A 26,776-nucleotide genomic window follows, 5' to 3' on the forward strand; every position below is an offset into this window, starting at 1 on the left:
ATACTTGATAGTCTCCATGCTCTCAGGGCCAGAGAGGCTAGTAGCTTGAAGTCAATGTTTAAACAACCTGTGGAATGATTCAAGAAGTAATTGTTGAGTCATAAGGTAAAGATAAACTGTTTTCATTTTTTCTGTCTGTGAGCAACCAATTTCCATATAACTATAATATCCTTTGCTGAACACGCAATAGTATTTTTTGAAAAATACATCAACCACCATAATACAAGAACAGCCAGAATTTTATTAAGGAGAACGTCAGTAGGGTAACAGTAACTTCTATATCTTTAGGAGGGTAACAAGTCTTCCACTTCCAAGTTCAAGAAAGGCGCGATGACCTCCCGTAGTTCCCACATTCTGCAGCGCCCAAGCATTGTGGGGAGCAGGCTTTCAAAGAGAAACGTAGCATCAAAAAATAGTATATAACATGAAAGTCCAGTGAAGGTGAGGACATAAAACGTGATGAAAATCCTCAGTGCACGTTTCCTACAAGAAAAGAAAGCATCTGTGTTAAGAACGTTGCACAGAAAACCACACTGATGTGATTCCTGGTTCCTCCACCCAGGTGGTTCTATGACTGCAAGGAAGTAACTGAACTTCTCTTGACCTCAGTTAATATCCGCCAAAGAAGGAGCTTAGAATAGATGAGCACTTAGGTCCATTCTAGGACTAGAGCTGAAATTCTAAGGTTCTATGGCCACGAAACAATGAAACCCTGGATATTATGAGGCTCTTTCTTAAAAATGTTCTTCTCACACACTAGCAGATTATTGAGGTAAAGACCTCACTTGTGAGGTAAATGATGCCGATTTGGGGGGAATAAAAGGACAGGCAGGTAGATTTCCCTGGTGATGTAAACTACAATGTGATAAATGGAATCCAGCTCTATCACTCGTTTTGTCCTGGCACCTGATTACCCTTTTTAAAGCAATAGAAACTTTCTCATCTTTAAGGACTCCTACTTCGAGGCTGTACCTACAGTGGATTTTATTTGCTTTTAAATCCTTGCATTATCATTTTCCAATTATACATGCAATACATGATCAGGGCAGAAGATCTGGAAGATCCAGAAAAACACAAAGAAAGAAAGAAAGGAATGTCCCAGATAATCCAGTTACCTGGAGATAATTACCATCAACAATATATTTCAGAAGAGAAAATCGAAAGCGCAGTTAAAGCCAGCTACGGATCTAGTTTGTGCTCCAATTCAGTGGATTTTGCACACCTGAGCCAGGTGCTTGGCATTATTGCCACTGGCTGTCTTTTGGTAGTTACACAAATAATTGCTTCTGTTTCACACATTTATTAAGGAGCCAATGCTTTTAAGAGTACTCTAGTCAGAAGAGGCTGCTAAGATGAAGCAGAGATGCCCTGCCCTCAAGAAGTGCTAAGTCTAGATGTATTCTTTCTTAGCAAAAGAAAAACGACTCACTACAAAAACACAGCTAGTAAGTAAACACCGTTCTTCCTAAACTCCAAAACCAATCATCTTTGAAAGGACCAAACTGGTACATTTTCAAAGAAACACATTTTAACATTATTTTTTAATGATTATTTTTGAGAGAGAGACAGAGACAGAGAGAGACAGGGAGAGAGACAGAGAGAGGACCAGTTTGGGAGGAAGAGAGAGAGGAGGGGACAGTTTCCCAAGCAGGCTCTGCACTGACAGCAGAAAGACTGATGCAGGGCTTGAACTCACAAATGGTGAGATTATGACCTGAGCTGAAGTAGGAGGCTAAACTAATTGAGTCACCCAGGCACCCCTAACATTATTTTTTTTTTTTTACTTTTTTATGTTTATTTATTTGTGAGAGAGACAGAGTGCAAGCAGAGGAGGAACAGAGAGAGAGGGAGACACAGAATCCAAAGCAGGCTCCAGGCTCTGAACTGTCAGCTCAGAGCCCAATGTGGGGCTCGAACTCAGGAACTGTGTAATCATGACCTGATCTGAAGTGGAGACACCTAAACGACTGAGCCACCCAGGCACCCCTAACATTATTTTTTAAAAGAGAAATCATTTTTTAAAATCACAGATAATATGAAAAACAGAGAAACGAAAAAGTTATAATCACAGCATCCTACTATAAACAGCTAAGTTTTTTTAGGGAGCAAGCACGAGCGGTAGAGGGGGAGAGGGAGAATCTTAAGCAGGCTCCCTGCACATCACAGAGCCTGATGCGGGACTTAATCTCATAACCCTCAAATCATGAGCTGGGTCGAAATCAAGAGCTGCATGCACAGCTGACTGAGCCACCTAGATGCCCCTATAATCAGCTAAGTTTTGTTTCTTTTTTCCTTCCTTTTCCTTCCTTCCTTCCTTCCTTCCTTCCTTCCTTCCTTCCTTCCTTCCCTTCTTTCTTTGTTTCTCTTTCTATTTCTTTCTTTCTTAGTTTTTGTTTGTTTTGTTTTATTTTGTTTGTTATTTTTTTCTCTAGAAGGAAATTTTTTAAAAAATTAAAAAAATTTTTTTTCTTTCATAGTTTATTGTCAAGTTGGTTTCCATATAACACCCAGTGCTCATTGCAACAAGTGCTCTCCTCCATGCCCATCACCCCCTTCCCCTCTCCCCCATCTGCCCTCAGTTTGTTCTCAGTACTCAAGAGTCTCTCATGGTTTGTCTCCCTCTTTCTCCCCCACTATTTTTCCCCTTCTCCTCCCCCCATGGTCCTCCATTAAGTTTCTCCGGATCCACTTATAAGTGCAAACATATGGTAGCTGTCCTTCTCTGCCTGACTTATTTCGCTCAGCGTAACACCCTCAAGTTCCATCCAGGTTGCTACACATGGCCAGATTTCATTCTTTCTTATTGGTTTAGAGTGTGTTCTCCAATTTTTTCTTTCCTTAAGTGAACACTCCAGGTGGGGTTAGGTTCAGATTTATTTCTTAACACTACAAAATGGTTTGATTTTTATTTACAAGTCAATAAAACAAAATATTTTTTAAGTGGCTTAACACAACAAAACTTTATTTCTTAATCACACAGTAGTCTAATACTTGAGTTCCTTCTTTTTTAAAAATATAATTTATTGTCAAATTGGTTTCCATACAACACCCAGTGCTCATCCCAACAAGTGCCCCTCCTCAATGCCCATCACCCACTTTCACCTCTCCCCCACCCCCCATCCACCCTCAGTTTATTCTCTGTATTTAAGAGTATCTTGTGGTTTGCCTCCCTCCCTCTCTATTTGTAACTTTTTGCCCCTTCCCCTCCCCCATGGTCTTCTGTTAAGTTTCTCAAGATCCACATATGAGTGAAAACATGTGATATCTGTCGTTCTCTGACTGACTTATTCACTTAGCATAATACCCTCCAGTTCCATCCACATTGCTGCAAATGGCCAGATTTCATTCCTTCTTGTTGCCAAGTAGTATTCCATTGTATATATAAACCACATCTTCATTATCCATTCATCATTTGATGGACATTTGGGCTCTTTCCATAATTTGGCTATTGTTGAAAGTGCTGCTATGAACATTGGGGTACATGTGCCCCTGTGCATCAGCACTTCTGTATCCCTTGGGTAAATTCCTAGCAGTGTTATTGCTGGCTCATAGGGTAGTTCTAGTGTTAATTTTTTGAGGAACCTCCCACTGATTTCCAGAGCGGCCACACCAGTTTGCATTCCCACCAGCAGTGGAAGAGGTTTCCATTTCTCCACATCCTCGCCAGCATCTGTTGTTTCCTGAGTTGTTCATTTTAGCCACTCTGGTCGGCGTGAGGTAGTATCTCAGTGTGGCTTTGATTTGTATTTCTCTGATGAATGATGTTGAACATTGTTTCATGAGTCTGTTGGCCATCTGGATGTCTTCTTTGGAAAAGTGTCTATTCATGTCTTCTTCCCATTACTTGTTTTTGGATGTGGAGTTTGGTGAGTTCTTTATTGATTTTGGATACGAGCCCTTTATCTGATATGGCATTTGCAACTATCTTTTCCCTCTCCATCCAGTTGCCTTTTAGTTTTGTTGATTGTTTCCTTTGCAAGGCAGAAGCTTTTTATCTTGGTGAGGTCCCAATAGTTCATTTTATAACAAAATATTTTTCAGATTTTCTATTATTAAACAATTAAAAGAACATGTGTAATGTTTATTTTTATTAATTTTATTAATGTGAAATTTTTAAAAGTTCAGACATTTTTCTGAACTAATCATAGCTACTAATTCAAGATCCTTTTTTTCATATAGCCTGTATAGAACCAAATATTAGGGTCGTTAAATATTTTATTCATTTTGAATTTACATTCTTTAAAGAATAAAAATATTCTTTTGACTTTTTAATGCTGTTTATCTATTCATTTATATTTTTTATTTTTCAAGACTTGCCATGCATAAAACCTTTATTCTTTTCAAAAATGTTCACATTGTTAGTGGAAAGTCTATAAGGGAACTGAGGATGCCAGGGAGAGGTCCCCTCTGAGCCTAAAAATAGCAAAATTGATACATAAACCTCCTCAAAAATATGATGTATAAATATGCTTCAATGGAACCAGTATGTTTCCAATTCGTAGACAAGAAATTAGTCAAAGTGTTAGGCAATCTTAACTAGAATGTAATGATGTGATGAAAGATGGCAACTCAATGTAACTGTAATCTGCCCATTTAATGTAGGCAAGTGATGATAAAAAGATGTTTACTTTTTTCTGTTTCTTTGAGATATAATTTGCATGCCATAAAATTTACCCTTGAAAGTGGCTTTTAGTTTATTCACAGGGTTGTACAACCATCACCATGCTCTAATTCCAGGAAGTTTTCATCACCCCAAAAAGAATGTACCCATGAACAGCCACTCCCTATTCCCTCTACTTTATCTAAAGCCTGACAACTATTCATTTACTTCCTGCCTACACGGATTTTCCTATGTTGAACATTTCACAGGAATGGAATCATATAATATGTGGTCTTTTGTGTCTGACTTCGTTCACTTAGCATAATGTTTGCAAGGGTCATTAGTGTTGTAGCATGTGTTAGTACTTTGTTCTTTCTTTGTGGATGAACGATACTTCATTGAACGGATATGGCACATTTTGTTTACCTATTCATCAGTTAATGCATATTTGCATTGTTTCTACTTTTTAGCTATTATGAACAATGGTGCTATGAACATTCGTGTACAGGTTTTCATGTAGACATATATTTTCAGTTCTTCTGGGTGCATACCTAGGAGTGGGTCAGATGATAGCTCTTCATTGAACATTTTCAGAAACAGCCAAATTGTTTTCCAAAGTGACTGCACCATTTTATAATCCCATTGTCAATGTCTGAGGGTTCTAATTTCTCCATATCCTCTCCAATGCTTGTTGTTGCCTGTTCTTTTAATTATCATTATTGTAGAGACATAAAGTGGTATCACATGGTTCTGATTTGCCTTTCTCTAATGACCGATGGTGTTGAATATCTTTGTATGTGCTTATTGGCCATTTGTGTATCTTATTTGAAGAAATGTCTATTCAAGTCATTTGCTCATTTAGAATATTGGACTGTTTCTCTTTTTGTTATTGAGTTGTAAAAGTTCTTTATATATTCTGGACACTAAATCCTTAATTTTCATGGTTCTGAAAAAGGTGATTCTATTTTTTTTCAAGCTCTCTCACTGACTTTATGGAGGAGGAAATTTTCTGGGGTCTTTATGCCGCTATTTTCATTGACATCACTCCTCACTTACTTACTTAGCAGTTTAATATCTGTTAAGCATGGTGAAGATGTTTTATATTCCATGTCTCAAAATGATTAAAATCCCTGGCTTCAGCTCATGGATTATTAGAAGGAGACAGATTTTTTTTTAATGTTTTATTTATTTCTAGGAGAGAGAGAGAGAGACAGCGTGAACAGGGGAGGGTCAGAGAGAGAGGGAGTCACAGACTGAAACAGGCTCCAGGCTCTGAGCTGTCAGCACAGAGCCTGACGCGGGGCTCGAACCCACGAACCGCAAGATCATGACCCAAGCGAAAGTCAGACGCTTAACCGACTAAGCCACCCAGGCGCCCCAGAAGGAGACAGATTTAAATAATATAATTGCATGTGGCACTGGGTGTTACAGTCAGTTAAGCATCTGACTCTTGATTTTGGCTCAGGTCATTATCTCAGAGTGTGAGATCGAGCCCTGCATCAGGCTCTGTGCTGACAGCAGGGAGCCTGCTTGGGATTCTCTCTCTCTCCCTCTCTCTCAATCTCTCTCTCTCTCTCTCTCTGTCCGTCTCACACTCATGTTCTCTTTCTCTCACTCTCTCTCAAAATAAATAAATAAACATTTAAAAATAATAAAGTAAAATAATGTAATTGCCATAATATACTGTGGGTTCTATGTCAGGATTATGTGCAAGGCATAGTGTACTCACAAGAGAGGTTGCTGAACATTCTACTTGGATTGGTAGCTGGGGATAAAGAATCAGATAAGTTTTCTTAGAGGAGGGTACTGCTCCAGGTATACGTGATGGTGTGTCATCTTCAGAAAGGGATCCAAAGAGTCAGAATTTGCTAGTAGGTATGTCTTTAATACCATACAGGAGAGAAGCATCTTGTCTAATGAACAAAGGTTTTCAAATCTGCCTAGCAGCTATGTTCGTTTGGTGGAGGCGGCTGCATCATACCTTGCAGACACCATCCTAAGATGTATATATACATAGCTGTATATATACATATTACCTAAAGCAATAATACAGAAATATATATCTGTATCTTTAGATCTAATGCAATAGCTCCATGTCTGAAAATAATATGAAAAACACTACAACTCCAATAAACAAATAGACTTTTAAAGAACAAGAATAAATAATTTATAAATGAAGCTAAAACAGATTTTTAGTTAATCCTTGCAACAACTCATCGTACTATGGTTCATACATTTGGGGGCCTTTGTCCAGCCCCAAAGGCCCCTTTCTCTGACTTACCACATTGTAATGCTGGAAGGTGCGTTCTCCGCTAAAGCGGGGGATGGAGCCTGAGGATGCAGAGACTCTCTTTCTTCCATACCTGTTTCTTCAGGACTCTGAGAGTCTGTTTTCCCTTCTTGCATTTGATATATCCCCAGCTTTGTATTCAGCAGAGTCATATTTTTGTAAAAGTTCTGGGAAAAAATAGCAATCAACTATCATTTAAAACAATGATTTTAGAGTTCTGCTAGTCTTATTGTAGATGATGCAGAGTGCTTTTCCTCCAGAACACCTCAGGAGCCCACGCTGCCAATCACACAGGAGTCTCATGAGGAGATCATGGGCAGGTGCACACCCACCTAATGGAAAGAGACTTACACACTCACAAAATGAGGTAGCATCATGGTAGAAAATTAAAGGAAACCCACACGCTAATCTTTAACCATTGGGTCATTCATGTAGGAAGATAATTATCCTTGTATTGAGTTCATCTGTTCAATTTGTTCATCTATGCAAAACATATTAAGTGACTCCTGCCAGACACTATTCTAGGATATTATGGTTAACAAAATAGATAAGGAATGTGCATCCTATTACATGTGTATTTGTAAACCAAATGGATAAGGAATCGTATGCATGTTTATAGGAGCTGGGAGATAAACAATAAACCACTAAATTAGATAAGGCATTATAGACTAGGATACACGCTAAAGAGAAAATAAATAAGGTGATGAGATAGAGCAGCCGAGGTTTGTTGGTGGGACATCTACTCTAGAGGTGGGACGATTAGGCATCTCTGAACAAGTGACAGGTTAAGATCTTGTGGGAAAGGTTCAGATATGGAGGCAGTTTTTTTGGTAAGGGAGTTTAGGGGAGGTCTGGGGGACTAGATGACATTTGAGCTGAGCCTTGAAGAATACATAATTTGTCAACATGGAGGATAAGCTCTGAATGGAGGAGACGTGGAAGCACAGAGCTGTGAGATCCAGGGAGGACACCAGACCTGTGAGGCGTCCTGCTGGCCCAAAGAAGAGGCCCAGGAAAGGCAGAAAAAAATGATAAGGAAAGAGAGAGAGAAGACTATGTGGCATAATCTCAACTTCTAGAGAAAGAATCCTCCCTATATTTAGACGTTATCATTATTTGAACTTGCATAACTGTGCAATCTTACCTTTATTCTTGCAATGAGTTTCTCCTTTAATTCATGAGCTTCATTACAAGCATCTTCCTGAAAAGACACGCACAATTCTGAGTGAAATGGAAATTATGTTTTTCTGGTTTATACCAGAATACATCACTCATTTTGACACCACTTTGTCGTAAAGCGGCTTCTTTGGAACTTACTTTTATTCAATAAAATCCTTCCTCTTACAGCAAATTCATAGTATAATCATGATAAATTTCAGGAGGAACAACCAAAAGATAAGCATAGTTATTCTTAACATTTTAGAAATATAAGTTTGTACAATAGCAGCTTATTATAAATCATCTTTTTCTCTATTCATTATTCTTTCCTTGTGCTTTAAAAAGCTTCCAAGACAGTAGTTGGATAAACTATGTTTCGGAGAAAAAAAGGAAATTGTATTTCTTTTAAATATCTTAAAACTTATAATGTATGAGTATACATTCTCATATTAATTTGAATATTTGGACTTTATAGGTTAGCAAAAGAGCTATCCACAAAAAATGTCTGATTCCTCTTTTCTTCCTGTCTCCTACAGGTCATCAGGTAGAGACAGCATATGGTTTTGGTTGGTTCCTACCAGTTAGTTCTAGAGACAGGCTGGCAGTGGGGCACCTGAGTGGCTCAGTCGGTTAAGCATCTGACTTTCGCTCGGGTCATGATCTCACAGTTCACAGGTTCCAGCCCCGCGTTGGGCTCTATGCTGACGGCTCAGAGCCTAGAGCCTGTTTTGGATTCTGTGTCTCCCTTTCTCTCTGTCCCTCCCCTGCTCATGCTTTGTCTCTCAAAAATAAATAAATGTTAAAAAAAATTTTTTTTAAAGAGGCTGAATGCAAACCTTCTAAGACATAAATCCCAATTATACATATGTCAGGAATAAATAACTCTTTAAAAGGTTTTTAAGTAATCATTCTATAATAGACTTGCAGGAGACTTTGAAAGGCAGAGCTATAGTAGGAAGAACAGTGTTCTGGGATTTAGAGATGCCATTTCTAGAAATTTTTCTTAAACAGGTACTTGCAAAAGCAAGCAAAGATACAGATTTCTGAGGCAAAGCTTATAATAGCAAACATTTGTTATAAGGCTCCAAATATCCAATGAAATACATTTTATAAATCCAAAAATCAAATCCTGCATTATATAAACAGTGAAAAGGTAAAACTGACATGTAGTGGCATAGAAAGTTGCTGAAGAAAAATGGTAAGTGAAAAACAGCCAAGTTGCAAAACTATATGTAGTATAATCCAATTAAAATTGCAACAACATGTAGATACATGTATAGAAAAATTTGGAAGAACATAAATATGGTAAAATGTTTACTGTGTTTATCTTTGAGGGATTGGGGTTATTTTTCATTTTTTAAAAGATGTTTGTTTACTTTTGAGAGAGAGAGAGACAAAACATGAGCCAGAGAGAGGCAGACAGAGAGAGAGGAGAGAGAGAGCAAGAGAGAGAGGGACAGAGGGAGGGAGACACAGAATCTCAAACAGGCTCTGTGACAGCTCTGCTGAAAGCTCCGAGCCTGAGTGAGACTCGAATTCACAAACCACAAGATCATGACCTGAGCCAAAGTCAGACGCTTACATGACTGAGCCACCCAGGCACCCCTAGTTTTCGTTTTTCATATGAAATAGTTCTACATTTCAATTATTAAAATAAGCATGTATTACTTTTGTTAGAAAAAATACATATACTTTTTCTTTTTTTTAATGGGCAAGCAAGAACAAGACTGGTTTTTTTCATCTGGAAATGTGGGCAAATCATGTCATGTTTTTGAGTTACGCTTTTCTCCTGCAAACATGAGGGTAAAGGCTATAAGACAGTTCCATGCTAGGGTCTAAAATGCTGAGTCTATCTTTCATCGAATTTTGGATTCCAGTCACTAAAATTCTCTAAATCTGAGATTGCCTGGAAGACCTGTTTTTCTTCCTTAATTGTAATGCCATTTTATCATTACCTGGACACATTTGTTATCCATTTCTTCTAATTGCTTTTTAATTTCCATGATCTTCTCCTTTAAAACAAAATGGCATAAATCAAAAGTTATAATGTATGATGTATGGAATTAAAACAAAACGAAGACGATTTCTGGAAGAAAGCTCATTCATGATCAAAAAGCTTGAGACTTAATAGCAACTGTTTTTTCAGTACTGCTCTGGGTGCTATCTCCAAAATCAACATTAAGTCAAATTAACAAGAATTGAGTTGGCCACATCCTATGTAAGTGGCCCTTGGGCTAGGCATTGTGCTGATTAGATACATGGAATGAGCATTTACCCTGAACCAGTTTCTAGAGAACATATAGTCTACACCTTTTTTTTTTTTTTTTTTTTTACCAAGCTCATTCATCACCAACCCCTGAATTGTATGACTTTGTTATTTAGAAAGGAGCTGTGATATTACAATCGCATTTTAGTTGGTATCCTGGTTTATTTATATAGTAAATATCTTAGCACAGTACTCATCTGAGATAAGATAGAAGATAAGATCTCTCAGAAGATTAAGAACAGATAGGAGTCAATCTCAGATTGAAAGTTTAGATGTTGATATGGAGATTTCAGAAAGCTTTGTGGATTTAGGGGTTAAATATCAGGCAACCCCAAAGTCCTTTCTCCACTATAAAAGTCTTTAAATTTGTTTCCGCTGTGTGTGTGTGTCTGTGTGTGTGTGTGTGTGTCTGTGTGTGTGTGTGTGTGTTAGGTGATTTTACCAATCTTTCCCTCTGATCTTTCCTGCTTTCATGCCTTTCTGAGCCATTCCACTTCTTTATGAGACATAAATGAGGAAACACGTGTGATAGTATTTTAATTTTATTAATATATTTCTCCTTTGATTTGCCCACACTTTGCTTGACTGCTGTTTCTATATTTCTAACAATCTTCACTTTCTCTTCATCAGAGTAAACTTATAGCCATTCATATTGACTGTGTTTCTGTGATAATTATATTTAAAGTTTCTTATTCATTGTATGACTGCAATTGTTTTTACGCAGCCTTTTGTATCACTATTTAGACTTATTGAGGAAAAACCTTGTGTCCATTTTTATTTTTCTTTATTTATTTTAAAGGATTATTTTTTAAGTTTATTTATTTATTTTTGAATGAAAGAAAGTGCAAGTGGGAAAGAGGCAGAGAGGGAGACAGAGAGATACACAGAGAGAGAATCCCAAGCAGACTCTGTGCCATTGGCATAGAACTCAATGAACTGTGAGATCATAACCTGAGCTAAAGTCTGTCACTTAACAACTGAGCCCCTCAGGCACCCCCCTGGCATCCACTTTTAAAAGTCACGTGCATTGGGGTATAATTTAAATACAGTAAAACTCACTTTTTAAAAGTGTACAGGGGTGCCTGGCTTGCTCAGTTGGTTAAGTGACAGATTGACCCTCGGCTTCAGCTCAGGTCATGATCTCGCTGTTCATGAGTTCAAACCCCACATCAGATTCTATGTTGACAGCATGGAGCCTGCTTGAGATTCTCTCTCTCTCTCTCTCTCTCTCTCTCTCCCCCCTCTCTCTGCTCCCACCCTGCTTGTGCTCTCTCTCTCTCAAAATACATAAGTACACTTTGAAATAAAAATATAAAAGTGTATAGTTCCTGGGGGCACCTGAGTGGGTCCATCAGTTAAGCATATGACTCTTTATTTCAGCTCAGGTCATGATCTCATGGTTTGTGAATTCGAGCCCTGCATCAGGCTCACACTGACAGTGTGGAGCCTGCTTGGGATTCTCTCTCCCTCTCTCTCTGCCCTTCCTCTACTCGTGCTCGCTCTCTTGCATGCATGCTCTCTCAAAATAAATACATATATACACAATAGGTGTACAATAAATACATAAAAATGCATATTTAAAATAAAACGAAATAAAAGTCTACAGTTCTATGAATTTTGACATAATCATCAGCACAACAAGGTACAGAATATTTCCATCACACCTCAAATTTCCTTGTGCCCCTTTATCAGTTCCCTTCTCCCTTTGCCGACACAACCCCAGCAACCACAGGTCTCTTTTCTGTTCATATAGTTTTGCCTTTTTCAGAACGCGATGCAGATGGAATCGTGAACTCTGTAAAATCCTTTGGATCTGGCTTCCTTCACTCGGCATAATGCATTTGAGATTCATTCACGTTGAATGAGTAAGAAGTCCAGCCCTTTTATTGCTGAGTAGTATTCTATCCTAGCACCTGTAGCACAGTTCATCCACATGCCAGCCGGTGGATAGTTGAGGGGTTTTTAATTTTTAAGTCGTGCCGGTTTTTTTTCTTAAGTGCATACAAAGCTGGGCATCTTCTGTATAGAGAATCTCCTGATGTATTTGTCATGCCTTTCTTTTTCATATTATCCCAAGCCTCTGTTGTTTTGTGTTTTAAGTCTCACTTTCATTTATTTTTGTTCTCTTCTATCTTTCTCATCACATCTCACCCTATCCCTCCTTACCTCCTGCTGAAATTCACATCCCTGTAACACAGCTGACTTTGGAGGAAATTTCCCAAGGCAGAATAATTCTTGGCCTTTATCCCCTTCCCTTTTTTTCATAGTTTGCAATTTCCAAAGCCCAAGGATAGTGAAAAAAAACTTTTGGTTTTTCAACTAGCTCTAAGTGACGTTGCTGCTTCAAAGTTTTGAACTAAATCATGCCCAAAAGTAATTTCCCCCCCTGGCTTTAAATCTATGCTGATCCGTAGATGGCTTTTAATATGTGAAGGGTCTAAATAAACATTGCCTTCCTACAATAAAAGAGACATTTTTTCTTTATTTCCCCCAAATCCACTTAAATGTAAGCTTTTTGGCTTAAGTTAAAGCAGAGGCTGGTGATTTCAATAAAAGGAAGTAGCTAGGCACCAGATTTTTTTTTTTCCTTTCTTAGAGAATTTCTTTAGAAATTCTATCAGCCAGAGTTCTGAGGTCTAATTCTTATCCAAAGTTGGTTACTGCCTTTCTAACATTCTATACTCTTTAAAATGGGGGAATTAAATTTTTCTCAGAAAAGAGTCTTTAGGAAATGCAAGGCAGGAAAACAATAGAAAAACTGGAGATTGTAAAAACCAACATAAGAACTCTTCATGAAGGCATCAAAGCTGAACACAAATATATCTTTCATTTTAAGGATGCAATTGCTCACAAATATTCAATTCCTGGGTGTCTTCTCTGTACTGTTAGGTACTGGATGCAAGTCCTCCCTTAAGGTACTCATCATTGTCTTAACATGGCATCCAGATGTAAGCCTGTCTAACTGATTGGCTGGTAGAGAAAGCCCAACTGGTTTAGGGGCGCCTGGTGGCTCAGTCAGTTGAGCATCCAGCTTCGGATCAGGTCATGATCTTGAGTCCATAGGTTCAAGTCCCACATCAGACTCTGTGCTGACAGCTCAGAGCCTGGAGCCTGCTGTGGATTCTGTGTGTGTGTGTGTGTGTGTGTCTGCCCCTTCCCTGCTCACACTCTGTATCTCAAAAATATAAAATAAAATAACTTTAAAAAAAAAAGTCTAGCCTTTTGTGTCAGAGGATAAAACTGGTGGTACCCACATGAACTGACCACCCAGAGAGCATTCCTCCTTGTGACAAAAGGTGGGTTTTAATTCTTCTTATGACCTGTTAAACAATAGAAGGGGTGGGAAAAGGTGGCAGTGTCCACATAACCTCCCAGATTGTCTCTCCCATGCCTCCAGCTGACCTCAATGTTTGCCCCCTTATCAGGGTCAAAGTCCTTTTGTGACTCCAGCTTTTCAATTTGGCCCTCCAGGGACATCACCTCATTCAATAAGCTGCAAACAGACCAAGAGATGGAGTAAGTCACATGGATTAAGAAAAATCACCCAACAGACAATCTTTTTTGATCTTTCAAGAATGAAATCCTATTCTTACCTAAGAGGATTTTGGGTAGTGGTTGTGTTGGAATGGATGTCATGAATGCAATGCAAGAAAATAAGATAATAATAATAATAATAATAATCTAGATAGTAGTAAAGAAGCATAAGGTTGGATACAGGAGCAGAAAATTTAAATGATTAAAATGGAAGCTCACCTGAATTTCTAGGGGAAAAAAAAACAAAAAAAAATCTTTGGGACTTAGGACTAGGCAAAGATTCTCTCGACTTGACACCAATAAACTGCCTATAAGAGGGAACACTTAAAAACTGGACCTCATCAAAATTTAAAGCTTTTGTTTGGCCAAAGACTCTGTTAAGTGGATTTGCTTGTCACATACCTGGCAAAGGTCTTACATGTAGCATATATGAAAACTTCTCAACACTCAACATGAAAGAAGCAAAGTATCCAATGAAGAAATGAACAAAACACATGCACAGACATTTCCCTAAGGAGATACATAGATGGCAAATAAACACATGGAAGAATGCCTCGTACCATTAGCCGTTAGAGAAATTCAAATCAAGGCTACAGTGACATAGTACTTACTACCAACTTATCAGAATGGCTAAGATGCCCAGTAGTGGTAAGACCAAACGCTAGTGAAGATCTGGAGAAATTGGGTTGTACATTGGCGGTGGGAACATACAATGGACAGCCACTCCAGAAAATAGCTTGGCAGTTCCTGTCAAAACTAAAAACAGACTTACCATATGACCTAGCAACTTCATTCCTGGGCAATTATCCCAGAGAAATAAACACTTACTTTCACACAGGAAGTTGTATATGAATGTCCAAAGTAGCTTTATTCATAATAGCTAAAAGCTAGGAATTACCCACTTGTCCTTTGATGGGTGAATGGTTAACCAAACTCTCTGTCTCTCTTTGTCTCTGTGTCTGTCTCTCTCTCCTCTCTGTCTCTGTCTCTTTCTCCATACCATAGAATACTATTGAGCAACAAAAGAAAGGAACTATTCATACAGTCACACAACTTGGATGATCCTTAAAAAAATTATGCTGAGTGAAAAAATATATACTGCATAATTTGATGTATATGACATTTATGAAATAACATCATTATAGCCATGTGGAAGTGATCTGTCATTGCCAGGTGTTAGGGGTGGGTGGGAGGGGATAGGTGTGGCTATACAGGAGTCTTGTGCAATGGTACCGCTGAGACTCTCGATGTGGTGGTGGCTGTGTCAGGCTACCCATATGACTAAATTGCACGAAACTGTACACACATTCACACACACAAATGAGAATACATATAACTGGTGAAATCTGCATACGTTCTCTTTATAGTCTCAAGGTCAATTTCTTGGTGTTGATGGTATACTAGAGTTTGACAAGATGTTACCACTTGGAACATGAAATGGGCAAATTCCTTGAAAGATACAATCTACCACTAATATATACAGGAGAGTTCAGTAGCCTGAGTAGCCTTGTCTGTCATTAAAGAAATTAAATTTGTAGTTAAAAATTTTACTGCAATGAAATATCCAGGCAATATGGCTTCACTGGTAAATTCAATCAAATATTTAAGGAAGAAATTATGCCAGTCCTACACAAATTCATCCAGAATATATAACAACCGGGAAAATATCCCAGTTTTTTCTATAAGGCAAGTTTTCTGATACTAATACATTATAAGAAAGAAAAACACAGGCCAATATCTGTCATTAATATGCATTCAAAAATTCTATTTTAGTAAACAGAATCCAACAATATATAAAAAGAATAATATATCGTGACCAAGTGGGGTTTATTCTGGCAATTCAAGGCTGGTTCAGCATCCAAAAATCAGTCATTATAATTTGCCATATCAGGAGACTATGACCAAACAAAAAACAAGTAACATGATCCTTCATCGATGTACCAAAAGCTATTGGAAAAATTTAGTACCATTCCTGGTTTTAAAAACAGCTCAGTAAACTAAGAATAGAAAACACTTTCTCAGTCTCAAAAACAAAACAAAGCAAAACCAAAACCAGCAAAACAGCTAACATCACACCTCCTGCTTTTTTTGTGGGATAGAGAACAAAGTAAGTATGTCCAGTGTCTGCTGTCATTCCTCCTATTCGACATCATACTAGAAGTTCTAGCCAATACAATAAAGTAGCAAAAGGGGCACCTGTGTGGCTTGGTTAAGCGTCTGACTTTGGCCTACGTCATGATCTCATCATTCCTGAGTTTGAGCTCCTCATTGGGCTCTGTGCTGACAGCTCAGAGCCTGGAGCCTGTTTCAGATTCTGTGTCTCCCTCTCTTTCTCTGCTCCTCCCCACTCATGCTCTGTCTCTCTCTCTCTCTCTCTCTCTCTCTCTCTCTCTCTCTTTCAAAAATACATGAAGTAGAAAAGAAGAAAAAGTAGAAAAAAGAAGTAAAAGGCATGCAGATTGAAAAGGAAGACATAAAGCTCCACTTGCAGATGACATGATTATCTATGTGGAAAATCCCAGGTAATCTACAAAACTACTGGAGTTAATATATGAGTTAGCAAGGTCACAAGACATAAGACCAATATACAAAAAACCAATTGTATTTCTGTATCCTTGCAATTAATAATTAGAAATTGAAATTTTAAGTACCATTTATAATGGCACCAAAAGCATGAAATACTTAGGCATAAATCTAACAAAATGTGATAGCTCTGTACCCCAAACACTATATAACGCTGATGGCAGGAATACCTTTGACTCTAAAGCCCATCCTCTTTATACCAGTGACTAGATGAATAACAATTACTCTTATCGTTTCTGTTCCAGCTTAAAACTTTCCACTTAAATTCGGATATATACTAACAAGTATACTTTTTAATATATATTTTTTCATGTCATGCTACTTGGATCCCTTTGGACAACACTGGCTAAAGCTGGTTATCGGGGACTTGAAGACCTCCCTTTGATGACTATTAACACAGCTCCCAAAAAGAAAAGCCTATGAGGGAAGTTCTTTCCTTGAGAAAAGTGAGAGCAAAGATACAGATAAATTTGACATAGGCTTCGATTCTGTGGCATTGACTTCTAATTCTAAGACTTGGCACTTCTTATTCTGAAGACATTTTAAAAGATGTTACTACCTTAAAGCCAGAGTTTTTGAAGCTATGAAAATTTTCACTATTTTCTGACCAAACCCAACACCCTAAGATTACTTCTTCACTGTGAGGGGCTCCTGGGTGGCTCAGTCAGTTAAGCATCCAACTTCGGCTCAGATCATGATCTCCTGTTTGTGGGTTCAAGCCCCACGTCTGGCTCTTTGCTGTCAGCTCAGAGCCTGGAACCTGCTTTGGATTCTGTATCTCCCTCTCTCTCTGCCCCTCCCCGCTCATGCTCCATCTGTCTTTCAAAAATAAATAAACATTAAGAAGACAATTTTAAATTACCTCTTCACTGTGTTTTCTGATAGGTTTACTTTCTGCATAATATTGTTAATTTTCTCCATCCAGTCTATGTGATCAGCTCCCAGTTCTTTCATTTGTAGACCCATCTGTGTATTCCAGTGGTTTAGCTTGAAGAACAAGTTCTCCTGACTCCTGCAGAAATATTATTATGATCAGTTTTAAGGTAGAAAACTTCTTCCTTTGAATGGCAAGTTGGTGTGCTGATTCATCTCCTGTCACCAGAATGGGCCAGGTAGGCAGTTAGGCCTCAAGAAGGAATTTTGAGCATTTATTTGATAGCCATTTTAGTACATCTTCAGAAGGCTGGAGGAAATAAAATGCATCTTACATTTAGTACAAAAAAAAAGATTGGCATATTTTTAATTTCCCTGCATGGAATGAATGTTAAGTATTATACTGCCCTAATGAATGTTCGGGTAGTGACTGCATCTTGTTGGAAGAAGAGAGTTATTTAACAGAGAAAGGCTCTCCAAGGCCTTAACAATACGTTTCTATTGATAATTGTAATGCTTTTCATATCTAGAGAATTATCTGAGAGTGATGAGATATGAATTAATTCCAGACTCTAAAGAAGAGGTTGCAAAGAGAACCCCATGGCTCTGCCTACCTCTCTAGAAATGTCCTTACTCTGTGTTCTTACTGGAATGTGTTAGGTAGTTCCTTGTGCACGTGAGTGCTTAACGTTTAAGACATGTATGGCTTTTAAATCTTTCAGGCTTTCCTTAAGTACTCTGCTAATTTTCATTTTCTTCCCCACAAAATATTATTTTTTTTAAATTGAAGTAATGATTAACACACAGTGTTAGATTAGATTCAAGTGTACGATGTAACGAACAAGGAGTTTATACATTCCTCAGTGCTCATCACAGTAAGTGTACACTTCTATCTCCTTTGTCTATTCTACCCAGCCCCCAGCCCCCCATCTGTCTTCTGGCAACCACCAGTTTATTCTCTGTACTTAAGAGTCTGGTTTTTTGTCTTTCTTTTTAAACAATACTTTATTTATTTTTGAGAGAGAGAGTGCCGTGGGGGAGGGGCAGAGGGAGAGGGGAACAGAGGATCCAAAGCGGGCTGCATGCCCGACAGCAACGAGGCTTGTGCTGTTGTGCTGTGCGGGGCTTAAACTCATGAACCGGGGGATCCTGACCTGACCCTGAGTCAGAAGCTCAGCCAACTGAGCTCTCCTGTTTGTCTTGTTTGTTTGTTTGTTTGTTTGTTCATTTGCTTGTTTCTTAAATTTGACATATGAGTGAAACCATATGGTATTTGTCTTTCTCTGACGGACTTACTCACATAGCATGATACCCACAAAGTATTACTAAAGATCCCTCTGGCAGGTGTCAAGGCTTACAGTTCAGGGATGTTCTCTTCTGAAAACTGCAGAGATGTGGACAATTGAGGAGCCTCATGTTGGGGCTGATTTGTTCCTTTCTCCTCCTGTTCATTCTGTGGGTCCTGGTGATGCTCCGCCTCCAGCTCTGACACATTCTGATAAAGGTTATGAAAGAAGCAAAGCAGAAACAAAAAGGGGTTATCGCAAGAGGTAATGATCTCTTTAGCCTACTCATGTCCCTTTCTCTGGGGATAAGCACACAGCCCTCTCGGAGGCTGGAGCCTTCTAATGCATTTATAAAATAAGCAGACGTGTCCACTTGTTCTATGGACAGAGGAAGGTGCTGCAGGGACACAGAGAACATCAAGGTCCACATGCAGAGCTCCTTTCAATGCTGACAAGTAAAAGAAGTTCACCTGACCATGGACTTTAGCACTCTACTCAAGATACTGGTTTCCAAAAAAGTTACTGCCAGGGAAAAATAAAAGGGGGTGGGACTGTTTTATGTTAAGAGAATCTAAAGAGATAAAACAACTGAATGCATTGCATAGCTCTTGTTTAGATGCTGATTTTAAAAGTATGGGCGTTTTCTAGGTTTTGGCACCAAAAATGAATAGATGAATGAATGGATGAATGAATGAATGAATGTATGGGCATTCGAGGGACAATTGAAAAAACCACAATGTTCAGAGAATTGAGAATTTTAGGTTATATCATGGAATTCTTGCTATTTTCCTGATGTGAAGATGGAAGCTTGGTTATGCAGAAGGAAGTCTTTATTTTTAGAGCTGAAGACTGAAATAAACAAGGATAAAGTCTTATGCTGTTTTTGACCTACTTTTAAAAGGATAAAAAAATCTATTTACATATATAAACATAAAGCAGGAGTGCCTGGGTGCTCAGTCAGTTGACCATCTGACTCTTGGTTTTGGCTGAGATCGTGATCCCAGGGTTGTGGGATCAAGTCCCCACTTTGAGCTCTGCACTGAGAGTGGAGCCTGCTTGGGATTTTCTCTCTCTCTCTCTCTCTCTCTTTCTCTCTCTCTCTTTTCCTCTACCCTCTCTCCTGGTTACACTCTTTCTCTCTAAAATAAAATAAAATGAAAAGATAAAGCAAATGTGACAAATAGTAACCATTTTGAAATCTAAGTGGGATAATATGATTGATCCTCATATACTTCTTTAAGTTTTCATTTTATTTAAAATTTTTCATAATAAGGAATAATAAGGGGAGGGAAGCTTACTCTTTCAGTCTGACCCACAAATTTTATTTCTTTGTTTCTTTATTCTTTGCCTTGTTCTACAAAACCATTTAAGGCATTTTCTGGTATTTCACTTCTGTTCATGCACACAATTAACAACCATTTATCTTTGAACATTTCTCTTCTTTAGTAACTACATTGTGAAATATTTCTCTGTCCTTTAAAGAAGTCTGGTCTGAAATTCTTGTATTTCAGCAAAACTCTTTTTAAACTGGAAGAAGGAAAAGTTGGAGTGCAGATCAGTCTCTCATTGAAATGTCTGTATAAATTACTGGCCACATCAACAGGAATGACTGACATTCACATAATCTTAACAGACTTCTTTCATGTGCACTATTTATGTTCATTCCCTTGATGGACTTGAGTGGATAAAGTCAGGTATTGAAATCTCCTAGGGAATCCATATCAGTGATTAGTCCAAGGTCATATGATGTCGTGGATTAAGTGGTCTCCCCCAAAAGATATGTCTATGTCCTAATACTAAGACCCTGAAAATGCGACCTGATTTGGAAAAGAGTCTTTGGAGATATAATTAAGGGTCTTAAGATGAGATTATCTTGAGTTACCTAGGCCCTAAACCCAATGGCAAGTGTCCTAATGAGAGACAGAAACACCCACAGAAAGGGTGTCTCTCTTGAGAAGACAGAGAAGCCACAGGTCAAGGAATTCCTGGAGGCTCCCAAAACTGGAAGAGGCCAGGATGGATTCTCCTGTGGCATCTTCAGAGTGAGCATGACCCTACTGATCCCTTGATTTCAGACTTCTGGCCTCTACAACTATGAAAGAATACATTCTGTGTCATTTTAAGGCATGAAATTTGTGGTAATCTGTTACAGCAGCCTTAGGAAACTAATACACATGGCCAGTAAGTATGTGGACTAGAACTTGAAGTAGGTTTTCTGGTTCCAAGACCGTGATTATTTCCACCATATCTAGCCCTTGGATTCACATTAAGAAATATCTTGTCCCTATCACCGTCACTTCCAGAACCCAGTGGCACCTTGCCAGTGAGGTAAGGATTATTATCACACTTACAGATGGAGAAACAGGCTAGATTTCCCAAGCACTATATAACTCCATATCTTAGCTACTTCTTTGTGAATAAAAACATCCACAACTTCAATTTCTTCCCATCTAATCTTTTGCCAAAGTATTCAAAGGCAGCAGCAACACTGATGTTGAGAAAGAACACTTCATTGGATATGGAGGACCTGAGTTCTAAGCCTTGTTCTACCTCCGTCTGTGGCTGTTGAGCCACCTAACCACTCTAAAGCTCAGTTTCCTGTTCTGGAAGAACAAAATTGAACCAGATCATCTCCAGGGTCCTGTCCATGTCCAGAAAAATCTACAACGACATTTCTTGTTTGCATCAATCGGGTTACTGTAATGGTTAATACACTGCAAAAGAGACAAAAGCCTGGAAGTAGAATTGAAATATTTTTTAGAAGCTTCGGGATTGAACAAATCAAGAGCTGTGTGTGTGTGTGTGTGTGTGCGTGTGTGTGTGTGCGTGTGTGTGTGTGTGTGTTAATAACAATCTAAAAGTGTGCTTGCATGAAATACAAAGCCTGAGGGCATTACTTTCCATTTACGTGCAGCTCTTTGAAAAGCTAGTATGCCTCTATTTGGGTGTTCCGCAGGCATCTCAAATGCGGCAAGTAAAAAATTTAACACATTGTATTTCCCCTCTACCTTGTTCAGGTTCTCATCCCTGATATACAATATGTTTTCCCTATTCATCTGGATGCCTCTGCAGGAGGCCTGGAAGAAGTCCTTGAATTTTCATGGGAGATAGTCTTTTCCCTCTTCAGTACTCATTTCACATCCACGAGGTGTCGAAGCCCAGCAGCACCTATCTGTGTCCTTTTCTCTCCATCTTCATGGCTGCCAGTCAGTGCTTTGCTTTGGTCATTCCTCCCTTCCTGACTCCTACCGGCGCCCTGGCTTCCAGCCTGCATCCTGTGCTGTCTCCCTCTCCTTAGTGTCCTGCTGCTTGCCTGCTCATCACACCTCCTCTTCCACTCTTTCTCTCTCCCAACACAAGTTCTCTTTAGCCCCTTTGTCTTAGCATGTAATGTCCCCTCTTTCTGAAATGTTTTTCTTCCATGCGGTTCATCCTTCAAAACTCAGTTTCCATATTCCTGGCCATCTTCCCGTACAGCACCTGCTTTGCATGTACTTTGTAGCTCATCTGCTTCTTGCAGCATGGTCTGGTCACGCAGAGCCATTTTCTTGTCTGAGTTCCTACTCGTGTGTGAGCTTACTGAGGGGAAAGGATTTTAGACAGAGAGAAATAGAGATTCTCAACACTTTACAGTGCCTGAAACACAGTAGATACTCAATACATGGTTTCAAAATAAGTAGACTTCCTATGTTTACTGCAGCATTATTTACAATGGCCAAGATATGGAAGCAACTTAAGCATCCATCAACAGATGAATGGATAAAGAAGATGTGGTATATGCATATATGTATGTATATATATACACACACATATGTACATACACATTATATATATACACATTGTATATATATACATTTCATATGTGTTCATACATATACACACATTAATATGTACACATATATGTTCATATATGTGTGTGTATGTACACACACACACAATGGAATATTATTTAACCAAAGAAAAGAATGAGATTTTACCATTTGTGACAACATAGATGGACCTAGAGGGCATTATGTTAAGTGGTATAAGTCAGACAAAGACAAATACCATATGATGTCACTTCTATATGAAATCTAAAAAACAAAACAAATGAATAAACAAAACAAAATGGAAACAGACTTATAAATACAGAGAAAAAACGGGTGGTTGCCAGAGGGGAAGAACAAAGCAGGTGAAGGGGATGGAGAGGTACAAACTTCTGGTTACAATAAATAAATAGATAAATAGGCTTCAGAAGCAGGCAAACATATCTGCTTGTGAGAGATGCAGACAAAAGCAGGAAATTGGAAAGTGTGCTCACTCACCTGGCATCCGAAGTCAGCACTGTACATAGCAGTGCCACAGATTGGAAGATGTGAAACCAGAGCGAAATATTTGTTTCTAAATACTTGGGGGGCTTTGATGTAGATATGGCAATTTTGGTAGTCTGGTTAGAGTCTATTTTGTTAATTAAGCAAACTGATTTTCTAAAACCTTCTGTTAACTCTGTCCTTTTTCTGAACCTTTAAATCTCATGGTCTCAAAAAAAAAGTAAAATTAAAGACCTTCTGGGTTTCCTTTCAAGGAATAAGAGTTTACCAAATAGTCCAAATAGTCCAGAGTGAATAATTTTATTCTCTAATTATACTTGTTCTATACTGAGTCAACAAGGGATGTTCACTGACTGACAGGATTCAGTGAGCCCTTGCCTGGAGTCCTAAGACAAAGCTACCCTCCAAAAAAAAAAAAAAAAAAAAAAAAATCAGATGATACTATTTATAAAGTAATACCTTCAATTCATGTATTCCCTAAGATCATAGAGCCTCACACCTCAATTTCCTGATTTCCTTATCTCATCCTCAGCCATTCTAAAAGCCCCATCATCTGACTTCGGCTCACGTTGTGATCTCACGATTCGTGGGTTCAAGCCCCGCATCCAGCTCTGTGCTGACAGCTAGCTCAGAGCCTGGAGACTGTTTCAGATTCTGTGTCTCCCTCTCTCTCTGACCCTCCCCTGCTCATGCTGTCTCTCTCTCTCAGAAATAAATAAAACGTTAAAATTTTTTTAAATAAAAAAATATAAGCCCCATCATAAGTCTCCCCTTCTAATTCAGTACCTATTATTCTTTTTTTCCATAAAAGGTATCTGGCTGGCTGGCTTGCTGTCTGTCTCTCCTTTCACTTCTTGTCTGTCTCATTATATCTATTGCCAACTTCTAACTCCAATCCCTCACGCCTTCTATCCCCTTCTATTTCTTTGTTTCTATGTTTACTTGCTGAAGAGTTCTCGAAGGTAAAGTCCAGCTTACAGTATTCTTTCGGGACTTTTCCTTCTATGCATTTACAGAATTAGCCAGCCCTCAATGCAAAATATATTCAAAGGAAGAGTAGACAAAGAGATGAATCCTGAGCTTCCTGTGGGGGGTACATAAGCCTGGGAGTGGACATTCTCACTCTAGCCTTCTTTTATGTTTTTCTCAGTGGTTGAAACCAAAGGCCAATGGCTTGGGGGATCTATGGAGAGATTTGCTCATTGATAATAAACTGGGTCTGTCTCAGCCATGCCTCTGCTTTGATCTAGATGGTAGTGAAAACATAAACCCTTCCCAGGACAATCTTGGGCGTCTGTTGGAATTTCCTCCATTCCATGTCAGCTGGGTGACTGAATTTCAAAGACTGAGAGATGTTCAGACTGAATTAAGAGTAAATAGATGTCTCTGCTGTTTCCTGTTGGGAGACAGTCTGCGAGCAGGGGGCGATATTACACATGGCAATTTACTCGAGGGTGAAAAATGTCACGGTTATTTCACAAATCCCAAGGACAAAAGTAACATAGAATGCACAAACGGTTTTGCATTTTTGTGTGGAAGGGTTAGCAAGTCTCTCACGTGGTAAGAGCAGCCCTCAGAGAACACACTCCCTCGCTCCCTCCCGGTCTCGAGTTCTGAACCCCCTGCACCTACTATGGGGAAAACCCTCAGATCTTTCCTCGCCGCCTTGAGATTGGAGGTATGACGTTCCTCTCTCCACCTACTGTGACCCTTACGTCTCCCCCTTACCCATTTTGTAGTCTCTGTCTCATGATGGAAGTCAGTTCGAGGCTTTTCAGAGGAAATGCTGTTCTCATCATCTGATCTGTCCAATCTGCGGTCCATTTTTGTAAATTCCCTTAGCAAGCTGCAAGCCACACAATCAAAACAGATGCTGTTATCATGCTTTATGTCTATGGTTTAGGCCCATCCTAAACATCTCTAGAGGGAGAACACTGGAGTCTTTCCTGGCTCCAAGGAGTACCGATGTCACCCTGTGTGAATCACGTCTACCATGGCATACTGCACAAAACGGGAATAGAGAGGCTGGATGGGTATCTGCCAACTGAATCGATAAGTGACTCAACAGTGAGCTTGCAAATTCCAAAGCCATTACAGCTCTGTACCTGCGTGTGTGTGCAAATGTGTGTGTAAAATAAACAAATAATAAATACTCTTTTTAAAAAAGGGAGTTGAAAAATGTCATGTGGTTCAAAAGACCATGCAGAATGGAGTAAGCCTGCGATACCATCTTGATCTCTTGCCGCCCGATGTCTGCCCCACATTTACTAGTTTCTTTTTTCTCCTTCCACAGAGATTCCTTGCATAAATAACTTATGTTCATATAGATATATAGGCCTTTATAAATATACACCAGAAGATGTTAGACACATTATTCTGTACCTTATATTTCTTTTTTAACAACCTCTTGGCATCCATTTCATATTAGCATACAGAGCTGCCTCATTTTATTATTTTATTTTTACATTTTTTAAAGTTTATTTACTTTTGGGAGACAGAGTACTAGTGAGGAAGGGGCAGAGAGAGGGAGACACATAATCCAAAGCAGGCTCCAGGCTCCGAGCTGTGAGCACAGAGCTCAACATGGGGCTTGAACTCATGAACTAGGAGATCATGACCTGAGCCAAAGTCAGACTCTGAACTGACTGAGCCACGCAGGAACCCCAGGAGCTGCCTCATTTTAAAATGGTTACGTGGTACTTCATTGTGGGACGTTACACCAATTTGCTAATCAGTTCTTCATTAATGCATATGTAGATTATTTCCAGTTAATTGCTACTACAAACAGTGTTGCAGTGAATATCCCTATATATCTATGTGCCAATGTGTATGTCTATGTACAAATATATCTATTGGATAACCCTAAAAATTGAATTGCTGGGTCAGTAGATACATATATTTTAAAGTTTGATAGATTTTACCAAGCTATGCCTTAAAGAGGTTGAATCCATCTATACTTCCAACAAAAATGATGAGAGTGCCTGTTTTTCACTCTTTTTCTACAATCATGTATTATTAAAGCCTTTCATCTTTGCCAATCCCATGTGCTTAAGCTGGTACCTTGTTTTAGTTTTAATCTTTTTTTATTAGCGAGGGTGGAGCATCTTTGCCTATATGTATAAAACCCATTTGTATTTCCTGCTCTATGGTAAGTGTATTGATATCCTTTGTCCATTTCCTATTGGGTTGCTGCTGTTTTCTAGAGTGCATATGTGTGTGTATATGTACGCACACACTCACATAGACATCTGAGTGAATCACAATACATTGTGATGGAGGTCTATGGCTGTAGCTTCCAGTCTGGGGGGTTTGAACCCTAAGGTCAGTGTACTTTACACCTACCCTGCATAGAAAGGGGTTCTGGAATCTATAAACATTTCTATAGACTGAACAAATATTGCTTCCATAAATAAATACTGCTCAGAGTTCCAAATGTATATACTACTGTCATTAATGAGTTGTAAATGCATTTAAAAACATCTTTGATATCATAATAGGTTTTTTAATACATGAGGATTCTGGAAAGTTTTCCACTGTCATAAATTTCTTCCTTTTCAAAAAGGTTGTTAACCATTGGTTTATATTAGAACACATTTTTATCATGTATTAACAAATGCATATCTATACTTATCTGAATAATTTGTGCTTTTTCTACTCTAGAAAGTATTGTAAATGGTTTCTATATTTGGCACATGAAGATAATAAAAGCACAAAACAAAGTATTTTTTGTAACTTGAGATTAAAGCCTTGACCATTTCTATTCAACTGATATCCACTAGGTTTATGACCATAGGCCCTTTTAGTGTCTCCCAACAAATATTCATGAGGTCAAAATTAGAAGAATTGTAGAAAAGAATGTCAACCCCACCCTTGAAC

The 26,776-nt window shown here is 38.7% G+C and overlaps 1 protein-coding gene across 1 annotated transcript in view; it reads right to left on the minus strand.

The window, feature by feature from the left end:
• Nucleotides 1-222: 222 nt before the first annotated feature.
• SMCO2 (single-pass membrane protein with coiled-coil domains 2) overlaps nt 223-26,776 on the minus strand; it is a 31,192-nt gene continuing 4,638 nt past the window's right edge. Inside the window, exons 3-10 of the mRNA XM_039240829.1 lie at nt 24,629-24,746; nt 18,663-18,799; nt 17,294-17,443; nt 13,717-13,807; nt 10,004-10,060; nt 8,035-8,091; nt 6,882-7,057; nt 223-483 (exon numbers count right to left, since the gene is read on the minus strand). Coding sequence (XP_039096760.1) covers nt 285-483; nt 6,882-7,057; nt 8,035-8,091; nt 10,004-10,060; nt 13,717-13,807; nt 17,294-17,443; nt 18,663-18,799; nt 24,629-24,746 — 985 coding nt within the window. The 3' untranslated portion in view covers nt 223-284. The remainder of the gene's footprint in view (nt 484-6,881; nt 7,058-8,034; nt 8,092-10,003; nt 10,061-13,716; nt 13,808-17,293; nt 17,444-18,662; nt 18,800-24,628; nt 24,747-26,776) is intronic.

Source organism: Hyaena hyaena, unplaced genomic scaffold, assembly GCF_003009895.1.
Source record: "Hyaena hyaena isolate Hyena2069 unplaced genomic scaffold, ASM300989v1 scaffold_182, whole genome shotgun sequence".
Taxonomy (NCBI): domain Eukaryota; kingdom Metazoa; phylum Chordata; class Mammalia; order Carnivora; family Hyaenidae; genus Hyaena; species Hyaena hyaena.